The sequence below is a fragment of the Colossoma macropomum genome, unplaced genomic scaffold (assembly GCF_904425465.1).
Source record: "Colossoma macropomum unplaced genomic scaffold, Colossoma_macropomum, whole genome shotgun sequence".
Lineage (NCBI taxonomy): Eukaryota > Metazoa > Chordata > Actinopteri > Characiformes > Serrasalmidae > Colossoma > Colossoma macropomum.
Genome location: NW_023494798.1, coordinates 2,705,820 through 2,723,750, shown reverse-complemented (window position 1 = coordinate 2,723,750; position 17,931 = coordinate 2,705,820). Strand labels below are relative to the sequence as shown.

General features: G+C 39.5%; 1 protein-coding gene across 1 annotated transcript in view; it reads left to right on the top strand.

Moving 5' to 3' along the window:
- LOC118818421 (collagen and calcium-binding EGF domain-containing protein 1-like) overlaps positions 1-17,931 on the top strand; it is a 51,148-nt gene that overhangs the window by 30,006 nt on the left and 3,211 nt on the right. The window contains exons 3-10 of the mRNA XM_036585675.1: positions 11,052-11,104; positions 12,711-12,845; positions 13,216-13,353; positions 13,746-13,897; positions 15,725-15,845; positions 16,873-17,012; positions 17,262-17,297; positions 17,398-17,433. Coding sequence (XP_036441568.1) covers positions 11,052-11,104; positions 12,711-12,845; positions 13,216-13,353; positions 13,746-13,897; positions 15,725-15,845; positions 16,873-17,012; positions 17,262-17,297; positions 17,398-17,433 — 811 coding nt within the window. The remainder of the gene's footprint in view (positions 1-11,051; positions 11,105-12,710; positions 12,846-13,215; positions 13,354-13,745; positions 13,898-15,724; positions 15,846-16,872; positions 17,013-17,261; positions 17,298-17,397; positions 17,434-17,931) is intronic.

The following is a 17,931-nucleotide window of genomic DNA, read 5'->3' as shown; positions in this document are numbered from 1 at the left end:
GTTTGAGGACTATTTTGCTCTAGAACACCCTGCATGTACCCCTCCGCCATGCCTGTTTAAAAAACCATGTAAAACATTCACCAGGCAGTGAATTTAAACTACGCTCTTAAAAAAGATGGTTCTTCAAAGATTCTTTAGCAAAGAAAATGCTTTTATATAGAACTATGAACACTCAAAGAACCCTTTAATCATGCAAATGGTGAAACGGTTCTTCAGATTAATGGAGAATGTGCTGAAGATGGTTCTATATAGAACCATTTTGGAAAGAATTCTATAGCATCAAAACGGGTTCTTCTATTGTTATGATGTCAAGCTTGTAATAAAAAAAGAACTCTTTTTAGTGCTATATAGAACTTTTTTCAAAAAAGGTTCTGTATACAACCATCTACAGCACATTCTCTATCAATCAGAAGAACCATTTTACCATGCAAAGAACGCTTTCATCATGCAAAGTGCTCTTTGAGTGTTCATTGCTCTATATAGAACCATTTTCTTTAAGAAAGAACCCTTGAAGAGTCATCTTTTGTAAATGTGTATTTCATGTAAAAAATATTTGGAATGTAGCTTTTAGTGGCAGACGTCTGGTTCCATTCACTACCATTGTGAACAATTCTGAGTCTGTAACTTTTTCTAGAAAAGAGATTGTGAATGATGTCAAACTTTAAATGACTGTTTGCATCTTAACCATTTAATTATGCAGAAATTTAGAAACAATATGTGGAATTTCACTTTAAGGGAAAGCTTGACTTGAGGAAAGTGTAACAGAAGGGTGAAGAAAGGATGGACTGCCATACAGACAGATTGATGGATGAATGAATGGATTGATGGATGGACAGATTGACGTGCTGGGCAGATGGAGTGGTGGAAGTGTTTTGAAAGTAATTTGGAAGGGCTCCTGCGGTGAAAGTCTCTCTCTGTGTCTGTCTCTCTCATGAATCTTCTTTCTCATGGGTCCCCCGGGGCAGACCCCTGGAAGTGCGCCGACAGAGCAAATAAACACTCACAGCTTCACACTTTCACACACACTTCACTCACACATACATCCACTCGAGCACTTTCACTTGTGACAGCTGCCACAGTCGCCATTTGCAGTTGTATCTCACATTTGCAAGGCTGCTAAAAGTACAGTAATGTCTGTGTGGCTTATAATCATACAGGCTTTACAATTTACAGACACATGCAGTTAATCGATACGATCAGTTCAGGTCAAAACGACTCGTTTTAAATTCTAACTACCCTAAATGTTGCTTATCCTGCAAATAAGTGGGAGGGAAGTGAAATATATTCAGTATTGAGTTAAATACAATAGTGGGTCTGTATGATCCTGAATGTCATTGCTAATTAGTAAACATAAAATGAGGGTAAAAGGGGAACTACACCGATTTTTCAAAAATGTCTTAAAGGTTGAGGTTAAACAAAGGCTGCATTCACACAGCAGGTAAAATGGCCCAAATCTGATTTTCTCACCAAATCTGATTTATTTGTTTGGCTGTTCACATTATCTTTTAAATGTGATCTGTATGCAACATCAGTCTGAACAGATCAGCTCCTAAACCGACCCGCATGCACAAAAGAACAGAGCTTCGCGTGGCTCGTCCAGAAGTAAACAGTCATGACGGCCAGCGAACGCCTGTCACTCCCGGAGCTTCAGTTTCATCTTCGCCAGCATCACAGGAGCGATTATAAAGTTCCAGTGGTTGACAGCTGGACTCATCACTCAGAATGTGTTTGGGTTCGCCGTAAAAAGGGCGCGTTATTCAGCCACGGCCACTTCTTTGGTTTGCGTCCTCAGATTCTTTGAACCTTTTTTTGACGCTGCAGCCTCGGTCTCCCCCGGCCGCGTTCGGCCTTTTCGTTCAAAATCTCTTTGAACATTGACCGGTTGCGGTAAGACTCTTCTAATTTTTTGGTACAGAAACATCAGACTAAATGTTTATGAGTCTCAGCAGCGTGAAATTATGACAAATATCGAGTTGGATTGACATGAAAGTCGCATGAATTCCGATCTGCGGCAATGTGACTCAGTCTGAACAGGCAGATCGGAATTCATGCGACTTTCATGTCAATCCAACTCGATATTTGTCATAATTTCACGTATCGGATACGTATCGGATTTCAGTCCCACATATGAAAGCGTCTCAAATCGGAATTGAAAATGTCAGATTCAATGCATTTTTTGCTGTTCACACTGACACACAGACACACATCTGTGACACATATGGAGAAAAAGATCGGATTCGGGCCACTTTTACCTGCTGTGTAAACGTAGCCTTAGGCCTGGTCCACACGTACATGGGTATTTTTTAAAACAGAGGTTTAAAAAAATGCCTTCCACCCAAGCAAGTTTTTAAAAAAATCAATGTCCACATGTTAAATGCAAACCACACTGTCAGAAACTCACCATTCTTCTGCAACAGTCAGTTCATTTTCAAAGTCCCACCAACTAGAAGTCTGACTGGGTCTCTTCCAAAGCAATGTTTGCGGTGGGGTCTGTGTCATAAGAGTGCTGGACACAGCAGTGACCTCCATAGCACGTTCTGATGCCTCTGTTGTCTAATATAGTGTGAGTTACTGTACACTAATGTATAAACAAGTCCTGATGGCAATGTTTAAACCAGCACAAACTTGGCTACGTCCACCCTTGCCCAGAATCACCTCAGTAAACAAAAGTACTGTTGGCACACACTGACGTCAAACAAAGGGGATAATGGCGCACATTCTTGACATTATAAACCAAAAACTCTTGAGGGAGTTTTGCTAAAGTGACCTAAGTTTTAGTGACCTAAAATGCAGTTTGCATGTGGACAAAAGGCCAAAACACACAGACAAAGCTACATTTAAAAAAAATACCCACGTATGTGTAGACAAGGCCTCAGAGTTTGATGTGAGCTGCTCCATTCTAGAGAAACTTTATTCATCCATCCTTCAATCCTTTAATTTCATCCATATTAAAATGATATTCCACTGATTTCTGTGTAATTAAATGGTTAAAATATAAACAAAGTTGTTCTAAGTGGTTCAGTGTGAAATGCTCCATTCTAGAGAGTCTTTGAATTGTTCACAGTGGTGGCGATAGGAACCAGACGTCTGAAGAGTTTAAAGGGCTCATGTGTGTGACATCACAAAAACAAATTTGCGCAGCCAATCAGAACAGAGACCATGTACATATATCCGTCTTAAAGATACAGTACCAAAAACATTTAAGGGGTTAAAAAATGGTCATGTAAAAAAAATGACGACACATAAAACCACATATGATAGTCGGAAATATGAAAAATGTAAGATATGAGCCCTTTAATACAGTTGCTACAGTTACCAGTTACCAATTACAGGGACAGTACAGGGATGACTGTATGGTTTATAATCAAACCCACTCTTGCTTGGATTTCACTCACACAAGCACTTTTTAGAACCACTGTCTAGAACCACACTATGTAGAACCGGGACAATGAGTCTTTCTCTGTCTTTTCCTGTGTCTCACCCACTTTTCACTGTGTGTTTGTAGGTCGTTGACCTGCGGCTGTGAGGGCTGAAAGATTCGCTTCTTCTCCATCTCTGTATCTCTCTTTGGGCATGTCAACATCTCCCTCGGTCATTACTCCCTTCCTCTGCTTCCGTCTCTGTCGCCATAACAACCGCAAGGGTCGACCTCTTTCGCCAGGGGAGCCCTAAAAACAGGACAAGAACTCCGGACAGAAGCTCCAGGCGGGGGTTAGATCAGGGCTCTTTGGCTCCAGTCCTGAAGGACTGCACTAATGCCGTGATAGTGTAAACTGGGGCATAGTAAAAAGCATGAAATAACCTATTGCATATATATATATATATATATATATATATATATATATATAATTTATGTATGTACGTATGTATGTATACATGTTTTAGAAATGATTATTACTATTTTTATTATTATTAGTAGTAGTATTATAGTTATTTAATTAAGTGAAGTTCACTCTACATTGGCAGATAATATTTTGCATATTTCTTAAAACAAGCTCAGTTATCTGCCAGCATAATGAAATAATTTCACTTAATAAAATTACATTCCCGCTGAAGTTATAAGGTGCTTTTCACTTCTGACTGCTTTTTGAATGAGATACAATTCAGGGCAGCCAATCAGAACAGAGCTTAAAGTCTTAAAGGCACAGTAACCAAAAAGCCTGATTGATTCTAAGGGATGAAACGAGGTTGGAAAACAGTCATTTAGATGAATAATGAATAATGACTGTTTTTCATACATAAAACCATAAAACTTATAAGTGAACTAATATAAAAATGTGCATCCAGTGGGCCTCATTCAGGTCTTTTGTCACTAAATCCACTCCTACATATTAAGAACTTCCGTTTTACACTGTTTTTCTCTATTGGAAAAATTAATGATTTCAAAAATCACTGCTATGGCGCCATTAGCAAAAAAATGTTCAAAAAAGTTTACATTTTGTCGTACTGACATTTGTCCTACAAACGTCTCTGAATTTTCTGCATAATGAGGTTCTTAAGGAACCAGAAAATTACTCTTGCTTCATGCAAGCTAACACTGCTATGCACTGAACTGACATCAAGACTGGCAACCTCACCAAAATAGCCCCAGACCATCCAACACACTTTATCAAATGTAGTAATTAAGGTGCTTTGGCAGTCGTGGAGTACAGTTTGAGCAGCTGGTGTTAAATGTACTTTCATGTGACGTAGGTTTAGTGCGCAGGAGTGTTAGCTGGTCTTCAGCATGAGTGTAATTTTATTCATATTTTGAGGCTGAACAATCCTGTGTAAAATGGCTTTCAGAGCTCTGTAGAGGTTCACGCAACCGTTCATATTGCAGGCTGGCTGAAGTCCTATTTTCTCTTTTGCATAATCTGGCAACCCAAGTGGGAGTCCTGGTCATTTTCATTCAGTTTGTTTATATGGAGTATCGTATGCATAATGACAGTCTGACCGTACATGGAGAACATAGCCTTTGTTTGTTCCCCCCAAAGTTTCATAAAGCTGGGGGAAAAGGGATCATTAGGAATATTAATCCACATTCCAGTTGTTAATGGGCAAATAAATCAAGCCTGCATTCACAGAAAACAATAACAGAACAAAATCAATCTCTCTCTCTCTCTCTCTCTCTCTCTCTCTCTCTCTCTCTTTCTCTCTCTCTCTCTCATGTATGTAAACTGATAGGGGCTTTCTGGACTGTGTAACATGCTGACTACAGCCTGTGAGTGAATGCGTGTGGAGTCTAAAAGCAGGGTCACTGCAGATTAACTGGATTTAACTTTTATGCCGAGCTCATTAGTGAGGCTCATCCCGACACTGGAGGTTCTTGCTAACAGGGCAGAGGGCACAGAGTAAGTGACCTTGTCCTGGGGCTTTGCCCCTGGGCTCGTATCTTCTGCTGAGACAGCAAGCTTCTCCTGAAACAGGGACTCGCTGAGAAAACGAGTCAGTGGACAAAGATTAGATGACTATATAAACCCTTAAAGAAGATGGTTTTTCATGGGTTCTTCAGTAAAGGGAATGGCTCAGTTTAGAACCATGGGTTCTGTAAAATCCACGTGAATGGCCCGTTCAAAAAAAAAAAAAAATTTAAAAAAGTGCTGATCATTGATCGAAGCCATTTTCTTTTGATGCATAGTGCTGCACTCGTCTCCTCTCTAGGAAATCCATAGCGACGACAAACAAGCGCCATGTCCGCTTCACTGTGTGTTCTAGAGCCAAGAATGTTGTTCAGTGTGATTTTCCTGAAACCGATCACGGTTTTCTTGAACGGTTTTGTCCAGTACATCAAAATACAATTTCATTATAGTGACCCATAGCTGAGTCACCATCTGATCCAGTCACTGGCACTTTGCCGGACCTCCTCCATGGACGCTGTGGGCCTGTGAGCTGTGAGCGAAAGTCAACCGTGAGCTTCCAGAGTTTTCCAAAGTTGCTCTCTGTTCCCATTGCTAGCAGAGTAGAGACTGTGCTACTAGTGAGGCTCTTGACCACGGCATAATTTAAACTTGGTTACTGCAGTGCTTTCAATAGTCATTGCATCAGAATGCAGCCTGCCCCCTAGTGTCATGGAGGTCAGTCTCTACACTCTATACTAGATAGTTTTGATAAATGTCAATATTCCATAATTAAAGTGAGTTGATGAACATTTTTAACGGGGCCAAATGTCACCCAACTTCATCAGTTTTATGTTTTTCCAGACTGTTGTCTAAGTAGCTAGCCAGCTAGTGACTACCGATAAGCACCAGTACATCCTCAGAATTCTAGCCAAAGGAATGACCTTGCTAATGACATTTGATGAGATTTTAACCTAGCAGTAATCAGCTACATCTGAGGGGACAAAGTTCTCTAGCATGCTAACCTAAAGGTGTAAAATAACCATTAACGTAATTAAATGGTAAAAAAGCTAATAACCTAGCTAATGTCACCTGACAACAAGATTGTAACAACCTAGCATTAGCCAGTTAACACTTTAGCAACAACCTGAGGGGACAGTAGCTGGCATGCTAATCTTGTCATATAAAATGACCATCAGCATACAGAAATTACTAATAAAATCATGTTTCTATATGTTTATGAACACAGATGAGAAAAATGATTAAACCACCTAATAACATTTGACAACAAGAAAGCCTGCATGCTAATCTAAAAAAGCTAATAGGCCTGCTAGCATGTTTCTGGGCACCTTAGCAGGCAAAATATTCAAGGTATTCATATCCAATGAAACTTTTTTGTCAGAGATTCAACTTGTAGTTTTATTAGCACTGTTCCAAAAAAAAAGTGTCCTACATTGTATGAAATGGCACCGACAGCCGTGGGCTTTGTAGTTCACTTGATTTTTTAAATCTTTACAGTTATATAGCCCAGCTAAATATTCTGTTATTATATTGTATTTGTAGCAGATGTGCCTCCATGGTCATGCAATGACTGTGTAATCATAAAATATTTCCCTATGGGCAAAGTGATTGTTAACTGAAGGCACTTTTCCTTATTGTTTTCAGTGGTGGTGATAAGAACCAGACTGAAAGCCTCGGTAACACTTTCTATGAATGTCACGTTTGTAAGCATCTACAAACACATTTATAACATGTTATAATGCCTTCATACGGCATTATAAACATGATTATAAACATTTATAAAAATGAATTACACAGAATTACACTTTATAGCCATGTTTATTATACATTATGAATTGTTAATATAATGCATTATAAATAGTGTTAATAACATGTTATACTGTCAGTGCCAAAGAAGTCAGTCCCAGCTTGGAGAGCGTAAAGACAAATACCAAGCTAACGGTGGTGAACATTACCTTTCCCACATTGGGTAAAACACTGATGCAGCTCTAGTTTAAACTCTGACATTTGAAGCCTGTAATGTGCTTTACTGTGAATGTTTTAGTGTTTCAGTAAATCCTTCAGTAAATACTTCAACTTGAAGCCTCACTCTGAACACTGGAGGAGGCTTTAGTACAGTACGCTTCACTTTACTTAGAGCGGACAAATACGACTTGTGAGCTCTTATAATTTGTTATGATCAGTACTTATAATGTATTATGTTAACAATTCATAATGCATAATAAACATGGCTATAATGTTTAATGCATTTTTATAAATATTTATAGCCATGTTTATAATGCCTTATGAATGCATTATAACATGTTATGAATGTGTTTATAGATGCTTACAAAGGTGACATTCATAGAAAGTGTTACCAAAGCCTCTAAAAGCTCCCCCATGGAAAGTTATTACATGAAATAGTTATGAATTCACTGCCAGATGCCTGAGACATTTGTTTTATGATAGTTTTAAGAAGGTTTTGGCTGAAATTTCTAATGTCCATTAATGGCAGAGAGGTAAAAAGTGTTGTAAGACAAAATAGTACCAAAAGAAAACTTATTTTTTGGCACTATTTTACCATCCTTAACATTATATATGAAAACTCAGAAGACACATTTAGGTTCACTGGTAGTTTTGGATAATAAACAAAATGGCTATATTTCCATTTTAGTTCCTATTCATACTGTAAAGAAATTTTGAGTCTAAGCAAGTTTCTCTACAATGAATCATTTCACTGCAAACCTCTCTGTTTTCATGTCAACAATTAAATTGTGCAGAAGTTAAATGTCAAATTTAGTCGTATGCGAATACTCTAATTACGGACTTCTAGAGCGGCCCAGTAAGAGCAGCTGAAGGAGCAGAAAGGAGAGACAAGCATCTGTTCTTCATTTGTCCTCCTGTCATAAGGAAGTAGTGCAGAAGAACGAGCGCAGAATGGACAGAAGGGCTGCTGTCCAAACTGCTGGAAAACCCAAACAAACAGTCAAGATTACGTACACAGACACGTAAACGCATTCACACACACGTCCGCGCACTGCCTGCTTCTCTCTGCGTGAACAATGACCGATCAGAGCCGCGGTGATCAGAGCCAGATGAGCTGTGGTGAGCAGAGAGAAGTGATTTAGTGTTTTTCAGCACGGAGGCTGGAAAAGAATGAAAGAAGGCGATGATCCTTGAGGAAGCACGCTCCATTCCCTCAGACAGGACAGGGTGATGTCCACTCAAGACTCTGTCCCTCTGTTATTCCTCACATTTTCCTATCAAGGTCCTAAACTCGGGAGCTGTGCACTGGTGAATATTATGAATATACATTTCTGTGCTAAAAATGGGGCCCAAAACACAAAACATTAAGCTTTTAATGATCTTAACAACAAAACATTAAAGAAATAGATTGTTTACATGGGAGAGCTTCTCCTTTGGTTTCTTTAGATGTTGAAGTGTTGTAGGTAAACTTGCAGGCAGCCTTTTAAAGAAGGACTCAATACTGTTCCACTCATTGATAAACATTGACTGCTTCATACAACTGAAAAACAGTGCCAAACAAGTTTGTGTCGAATGTGAGACCAAATATTCTCTATAGGGTTTAAATCTGGACTCTGACCAGCCAAAACCAGCAGTAAAGACTATTATTTTGTTGCACAGGGGTCTATGTGCAGGTGTTTACAGATCTCTTCATCTTTTTATATCCATAGTATTGATAAGAACATGTTTTAAATCAATATTGATATCTAAAGGTGTTTTAAAATCCATATTACAGATACGGCTGTATGCAAAAAGTTTAGGTGCTCTAATCAGATGATATGTTTTGTTGATTTAATAAAGAGAACATACTCCTGCACATTTTAATGCACATTGTTTATTTGCTGAGAAAAAAAAATTGTAGCCTGTGCAAAAGTTATGGCACATTAAATATTTTTAATTTTTTTTTTAGAATAGGTTAAGCTCAGCAAATAAATAGAAACTGTACTAAATCAAATAGAAGAATCCCACATTTAAGTGTGTTACCTGTAGAAGATGTGTTAACGTATTCATTTATTTTAATGTTTTTCACTTCATTTCTATTTAACTTATTTTAAACATGGAATTTCACTGGGTGTGCAAACTTCTGCATACGATTGTATATGAAGGTGTTTAAATCCATATTATGGATATAGAGGTGTTTTATATCCACGGTATTAATATGTGAAGATGTTTTTAAATCCGTATTATTGATATGTTTTGGTGTTTTACATCCATATTAGTGATATACACCGATCAGGCATAACATTATGACCACCTCCTTGTTTCTGTGCTCATTGTCCATTTTATCAGCTCCACTTACTATATAGGTGCACTTTGTAGTTCTACAGTTACAGACTGTAGTCCATCTGTTTCTCTGATACTTTGTTAGCCCCCTTTTACCCTGTTCTTCAGTGGTCAGGACCCCCATGGACCCTCACAGAGCAGGTACTATTTGGGTGGTGGATCATTCTCAGCACTGCAGCAACACTGACGTGGTGGTGGTGTGTTAGTGTGTGTTGTGATGGTCTGAGTGGATCAGACACAGCAGTGCTGCTGGAGTTTTTAAACACCTCAGTGTCACTGCTGGACTGAGAATAGTCCACCAACCAAAAATATCCAGCCAACAGCGTCCTGTGGGCAGTGTCCTGTGACCACTGATGAAGGACTAGAGGATGACCAACACAAACTGTGCAGCAGCAGATGAGCTATCGTCTCTGACTTTACATCTACAAGGTGGACTGACAAGGTAGGAGTGTCTAATAGAGTGGACAGTGAGTGGACACCAGCACTACTATGTCTGATCCACTTGTACCAGCACAACACGCACTAACACACCATGAGGTGGTCATAATGTTATGCCTGATTGGTGTGTATGAAGATGTTTTCAAAGCCGTATTGAAAACATGTTTGTTCAAGCACATGCCTAATTTTTATATTTGTATATTATTGCTGTTGCTAACTTTACAGGGGAAGGAAAAAACCTTGACTTGTAATGGAAATTATTGGTGAAAGATACTTTTACAAGTAATTTTGGACCATTTGTGTTGCTCGCCCATCACAAAATTTTAACGCAGTGCAAAGAGTGACTACAGTTTTCAAAATATAAAAGTAAAAAAAACAGTAAAAAATGGAGATAAAAGTTTTTTGCACAAGAGGAATAATATATCTTAATATAACTGTTGTAAATGTCTTGTCTTCCAGTGCAGACCTGACATTTATATCTATGAAACGTGACGTGTTAGTATATAAATAAAGATGTAAACACTGAGCTTCATTCACCGATATCTTCCTCAGTTTGTTTGGTAATTATTTCTTGAGAAAGTTCCTAAGATCCTATTTATGACTGCAATGTCTGCATTTTTATTGATGTCCTTACTCATCCTGTTCCATAATGTCACAGGCGGAGATCAGGAATAATGAAGGAGGAATGGTTTGTTTTAGGGAGCAACGTTGTTTATGGGAATTGTTTGCGTCATACTACATGACGGGAAGCGTTTATGGTTTGCGTTGGCTCAGCACACTCCAGTAATTCTCTGACCTCAGTTTCATAATGTAATTTCCACATATGCACCTGTTCAAGATGAAAAATCAGATGTTTATTGCTTTTTCTTTTTCAGCCCAGCAAACTAGCAGCCACTCCTCACTTTAAACTTAATCTCTCTCTCTCTCTCTCTCTCTCTCTCTCTCTCTCTCTCTCTCTCTCTCTCTCTCTCTCTCTCTCTCTCTCAGGCGGAAGTGCTGTAAGGGTTTCAGGTTCGTGATGGGCCAGTGTATACCAGAAAGTAGGTAAAATCCTGTTTTATCAAGTGAATCACTTTTTGTAGACTTTTTTTCCAAGTATAATTAGTATAATAAGCTCAAACACTAATTTTAAATCGTAAAATGACTGTCAGCATATCTATAATTGAAAAGGACATGATATTTGTACATTGTACACAAAAAACCAGGTATTCCAAACACACAACGCTGTGCTTAAATCAGAGATCACCGTTCATTTATTCAGTATCCTGTCCAATAGGCCATTACGAACACATTATTCATTTTCAGGGAATTTTTCTGATGAGATTATTAACCTTTTCAACTCCTTGAGACCACCGGTGGTTCCAAAACGCACTTCGTCATGTTCTTTATAACTTTCATATTTCATAAGCTACATTCTAAAGGTGGGGGTCATATGAGAGCTGTAACTGTCTTCTTTCCAGTATAATAGATGGGTGATGTAATTTTAAACTCTTATAATAAAAGAAGCTGAACTCATAATTTTTTTTGTCTACTGAAAGTCGACCCATTTTTCCACAAATCTGAGCTATAAACTATACAGATGGCGTCTCTTCAGTGATCTGCTCTGTAAAAATGATTTTTATAAAATAATACAAAGAGCGTCTAAAATTTTTGGCTTTCAGCAGTAAATTATAAGCATATAGCAATATGTGTGATCATAAAACACATGTTAATTTGAGGGGAACTTTTACGAAAAAAAAAAAAATATATAAATGTACATTTAATTCATGCAGTTACTGAATAATTTGCCTTACAGTTTGGTCATGTAAATTCAGATGGACAAACCAAAATATACCATGGTCAATAATCCACTTGCATAAAATACTAATATTAATAATATTATATCAAATATTAGAGCTACAGAATAAATTGGGCTCCTAACAACCACCTGGAAGACCTGGTAGACACAAAAACTGCCCCCGTCAGATAAACAGCACTTAAAGCTTTCATCTCTGAGAGAGAGGAGAAAATCAAGCTGCTTCAGATCTGAAAACATCCACAGGTGTTTCTGGCCATCCTTCCACTGTGAGAAGACGACTCAGCGCTGTGGGTCTGAAAGGATGTGTAGTTGTTCAAGAAGAACTTTACTGAGAAAAGGAGACGGACACATCAAACACAGAAGCTGAACAATGGACTGACCACCCCAGAGTCCAGACCTCAACATCACTGAATGTGTTTGGGGTTTCTTGGGTTGTGAGAATCAGAAAATGCAAAACCAACTTGGTCGACACACTAAACACTGAGAACTGATGATATATTTAGTTGTTGAGGCTTCTGTGTAATTTTCTGTTGAATATGTTTTCTGAATAACTTGTACATAATGGTACATAATGGCCATTTTGACTGGAAGTTAAATACAGAAGGGTGGTCTCTGACTTGCGCACTGCACTGTAAGAAAAGTCTTTATCGAAATGTGATATTGTTTATTAAAACAAGGTATTTTTTTAATTTTTAATGAGTTTCAGTCAAACTTGATGGATTTTCCATTTGATGTCGTTACACCAGGTTATATTGTTCTTCACAGCCACCAGAGGGCGCTGTTGTTCTTTATATAACTGATCTGCCTGAGAAATTTGTGCATTTCTGTGTGTGTGTGTGTGTGTGTAGGTGTAGATGTGTGTGCTGGCTCTCCCTGTGAACAGCAGTGTACAGATAATTTTGGCCGGGTGGTGTGTACTTGTTACCACGGATACCGCTTCGATCGGGAGAGACATCGGCAGCACATACACCCGTACTGCTTAGGTTGGTGTTCTGGCACATTCATGTATTTGTTTATGACTCTTAATTCTCCAAATAATAATAATAATAATGGCTGCATAAACACTAGTTAGAGTAAATAAAATGAGAATTGACAGTTGAAATGTTGTAGACTTGATAACAATAAACATGTAGGTTATGGGCCCTTTGATCTAATATTTTTCTTTTTAAAAATGACAAAAATACATTTATGATATTACCTAGTCTCTCTGTCTCTCTCTCTCTCTCTCTCTCTCACACACTCTTTCTCTCACACTCTCTCTCTGTCGCACACTCTCTCTCTCTCACACTCTTTCTCTCACTCTCTCTCTCTCTCTCTCTCTCACTCACTCTCTCTCTATCTCTCTCTACACAGATGTGGATGAGTGTGAGGAGTCTAACGGGACGGTGTGTGAACATGTGTGTGAAAATACACCCGGCAGTTTCCGCTGCCAGTGCAGTGCTGGATACACACTGACCGCAGACCAGCGCTCCTGTACTCCTGCACACAACAGTGAGTGTGTGTGTGTGTGTGTTTTACTATCCCTGTAAGGACCACATGTCCCCACAATGATTGGACAAATAAGGACATTTATAAGGACATTTCAGTGCTTCCTTTTTTAAACTGGGAAAAACTAAAAGAGCAGACAGGTTGGGTTGCCTTTTGGATACTTAGGTTAAGGTTAGGTTTAGGTGCAGTATTGCTTGGCTACACTAATACATTGGAACTCGGTGCAAGTCCTCACAAGTGATATAATACAAACATGAGTTACAGCGTGTATTTCTGTGTGTGTAGCGTGCAGAGTTGGGTGAAGTCAAAAGTGTAGAAACACCATGCTGAATTCATGATAAATATCTTTATTATATTATTATTATTATTATTATTATTATTATGTGTGTGTGTAGTGTCTCTCGCTCACTCCACGGGATCTGTGGCTAAATCTGATAATCAGATGAGCGCGGGCTCCTGCTCCCTCACCTGCCAGGACATCATGAGCATGAGAGCCAGCCTACAGCAGCTCAAACTCCGCATAGGACACGCCCACTCACCTGGACAGGTAACACATACAAACACATGTGTACACATTAACCTGGACAGGTAATGCAGCCATATGTATGCATGAACTAGGACTGTAAACAACAATTACAGTTAATGTAATTGGTTAATCTCTCAACTTTTTTTCCAATTAATTGAGTAATTTAGTGATTATATTCCTGTTTTAGTGAGAAACAAATTTAAATAAAGGCAAAGAATCAAGAATTTGACATTTCATCATCCCAAATTAAATTGCAGTCATATACAAAAGTTTGAACATGTTTTGTTGATTTTCTAAGTGGAAGTACACTAAATGGTCAAAACTACTGGGACCCCAACACATTCCACCTACAGCAGCTTTTATGAATCCCATTTTAAATCCATAGGCATTAATATGGAGTTGGTCTCCCTTTGCAGCTGTAACAGCTTCCACTCTTCAGGGAATCTTTCTACAAGATTTTGGAGAGTGTCTTTTGGGCGAGAGAGTCTGGCTCACAATCTCCGTTCTAGTTCATCCCAAAGGTGTTTGATGAGGTTGATGTCAGGGCTCTGTGAAGGCCAGTCAAGTTCTGCCACACCAAACTCACCCAGCCATGACTTTACGGACCTTGCTTTGTGCACTGGGGCTCAGCCATGCTGGAACAGAAAAGGTTCTTCCCCAAACTGTTCCACAAAGTTGGAAGAATAGAATTGTCCAAAATGTCTTGGTGCTGAATCATTAAGATTTGCCTTCAGTGGAACTAAGGGTTCTAGACCAACCCCTGAAAAACAGCCCCATAGCATCATCCCTCCTCCACCAAACTTTACAGCTGGCACAATGCAGTCAGGCAGGTAACGTTCTCCTGGCATTTTCCAAAACCCAGACTCGCCCATCAGACTGACAGATAGAGATGTGTGATTCAACACTCCACAGAATATGTTTCCACTGCTCCAGAGTCCAGTGGCGTTGTGCTTTACACCACTATATTCAATGCTTGGCGTTGTGCTTGGTGATGTAAGGCTTGCATGCAGCTGCTCAGCCATAAAAACCCAAACCATGAAGCTCCTGGCACAGCTTTTGTGCTAATATTAAAACCAGAGTTTGAACTCTGCAGTTATTGAGTCAGCAGTGTTGGCACTATGCTCCTCAACACTCAGCGGCCCGCTCTGTAACTTTACGTGGTCTGACACTTTGTGGCTGAGTTGCTGTGGTTCATAAATTTTTCAGTAATACCACTCACAGTTGATTGTAGAATATCTAGGGGGGAAGAAATTTTGTGAACTGACTTGTTGCAGTCGTGGCGTCCTATTACTGAACCACGCTCGAATTCAGGGAGCTCTTTAGAACGACCCCGTTCTTTCTAATGTTTGATCATAGCTAGGTGCTTGATTTTATACACCTGTGGCAATGGGACTGAACGAAACACCTGAATTCTATGATTAAGAGGTGTGTCCCAATACTTTTGTCCACGTAGTGTATGTTAACACATCCTCTACAGGAAACACACTTGAGTAGAGCATTTTTCTGCATGGTTTAGTGAGCAATTTCTGTTGGAAGAAATTCAATATTTTTGCCAAAATGTTAAATTTAGCATGTAAACAACAATTGTTTATTAAAATGTGCATTATTGTGTTCTCTGTGGAGGATGTGTTTACTTATTTTCACTTAGAAAATCAAGACAATGTGGAATTTGAACAGACAAATATATGCATTAACACCTGACCAATACATTATTTGACCGATTAAATTGGCCAGTGTCAAAGTTCCAAGGTTCCATGGATAGCACAGATAATTCCTCTTTAAATGTTAAAGAAAACTACATTCAGGAAAAGATGCTAGTTTCTGAGTGATGTGCTGTTTTGTGTGTAGGTGCTGTCGCCTGGCTTAGCTAACAGCAGTGAAAAACCTTTTCCTGGCAGGGTGGGCAAAAATTCTGATGGCCACGCCCCCACGGGTCCTCCAGGGGCACCTGGACCCCCAGGCCTGCCAGGTACAACACACACATACGCACACAGCTCTTTTTCTTTTTTAAATAGTCTCAAAGCTCCCGATTTTTCAGAAATTGCTAAATAATTCAGAAACTGAGGTGTAAACAAAGTCTTTCAGAGTGATTTGGTGTGAAATGGTTCATTATGGAGAAACATACAGACTCAGATTACTTTACAGTGGTGGTGATAGGAACCAGGGGTCGCCATGACTACAACACAAATATAGCCATTTTGTTTACTGTCCAAAACCACCAGTGAACCTACACGAGTCTTCTGAGTTTTTATTTGTAATGTTAATGATAGTAAAATGGTGGAAAGTCTATTTCTTACAGGACTATTTTGCCTGATAACACCCTGCATGTACCCCTGAGGCGTAAATGTGTTTTAAAAATACATTTTAAACCCAAAGCTGATCTCACAGGCATCAGGCACCATATTCATAGCCAATTCATGTAATAACTTTCTGTGAGGGAGCTTTTTTAGAGGCATTACACTCATCCTATCACCACCACTGTAAACAATTCTGACTCAGTAAGTTTCTCTAGAATGGAGCATTTCACACCAAACCACTCTGAATGACTTTATTTGTGTCTTAACCATTTAAACATGCAGAAATGTGGCTCCCGAGTGGCGCAACTGTCTAAGCGTTGGCCCTATCATCAGGAGATCGCGAGTTCGATCCCTGGTGATGCTACAGCCATCCGTAGCCGGGAGTCCGAGAGAGCACAATTGGCCTCGCTCTCTCTGGGTGGGTAGGATGGCCCCTCCTTCTCCCCCCATCACTCAGCGCAGGCGTCTGTTAGCTGACGTAACAGTTGATAGTATCTTGTGATTGGGGGAGTCCTAACTAGCGGGTGGAATTGGAGACGACTAAATTGGGGAGAAAATCGGGTACAAAAAACAAAAAAACAAAAAAAATAAAAACGCAGAAATGTAAAAAAAAATGGTGGAATTTCTCTATAAGTGACTAGAAGTGGACACTATAATGACTATTTTCTTTAATAGTCTGGATGTAATTTGTGTTTTTAGGACATCCAGGGCCTCCAGGGCAGAAGGGGGAACCTGGAGCCAGGGGTCAGCCAGGCCCTCAGGGGCCCAGAGGAGACATGGGTCCAATGGGCCCCCAGCCTGACCTGGAGCACATAAAGCGAGGACGCAGAGGACCTGTGGTAAGCTCTTTAGCTATGGTCGCCCTCTGCTTCTAATTTTTTTTTGTCCAGATCTGATGTTTCTGGCTTGATGCTTCACGCTCCATGTGTTTTATAATCACGTTAAAGAGCAGCCAATCAGAACATTTATATATCAGTATATTATATTATATCTCATATATATTAAAGGCACAGTAACAGCCTGTTTAATTCTGCCTGTTTCTGGCACATAAACCCACACAAACTGGATTTTTGTCACCGTTTCCACAGGGACCACCAGGAGCACCTGGACGAGATGGACTTAAGGTATGTGTGTTAGTGTGTGAGAGTAAACAACACAGCCCCTTTTAGCACACCCTCTATAAATGGCTGATGATGTGATTATGTGAATGTTTTTGCTCTACAGGGAGAGAGAGGAGCTCCTGGACCCCGAGGACCACCAGTGAGTTTATCTGCTTCATTCAGCCACTATAGACTGGGATCAGATTCCTTTACTTACTGAATATCCTTCTTAAATCAATAAGCAAAACATTGGTTAAATGAATACGCAGGTCACATCTGCAGAGAGTTCTGATCAGTACATACACTCATCGGGCACTTTATTAAGAACACCTGTACACCTGCTCATTTATGTAGTTCTCTAATCAGCCAATCATGTTGCAGCAGTGCAGTGCATAAAATCATGCAGCTTCAGGTAACATTTGCATAAACCATCAGCATGAGGAACAAATGTGATCTCAGTGATTTTGACCATGGCATGAGTGTGGCCAGACAGGCTGGTTTGAGGATTTCTATAACTGCTGATCGCCTGGGATTTTCACACACAGCAGTCTCTACAGTTTACTCTGAAATGAGCGACAGCTCTGCAGATGAAAAGGTCAGCGGAGAATGGCCAGACTGGTTCAAACTGACAGGACGACTACAGTAACTCAGATAACCA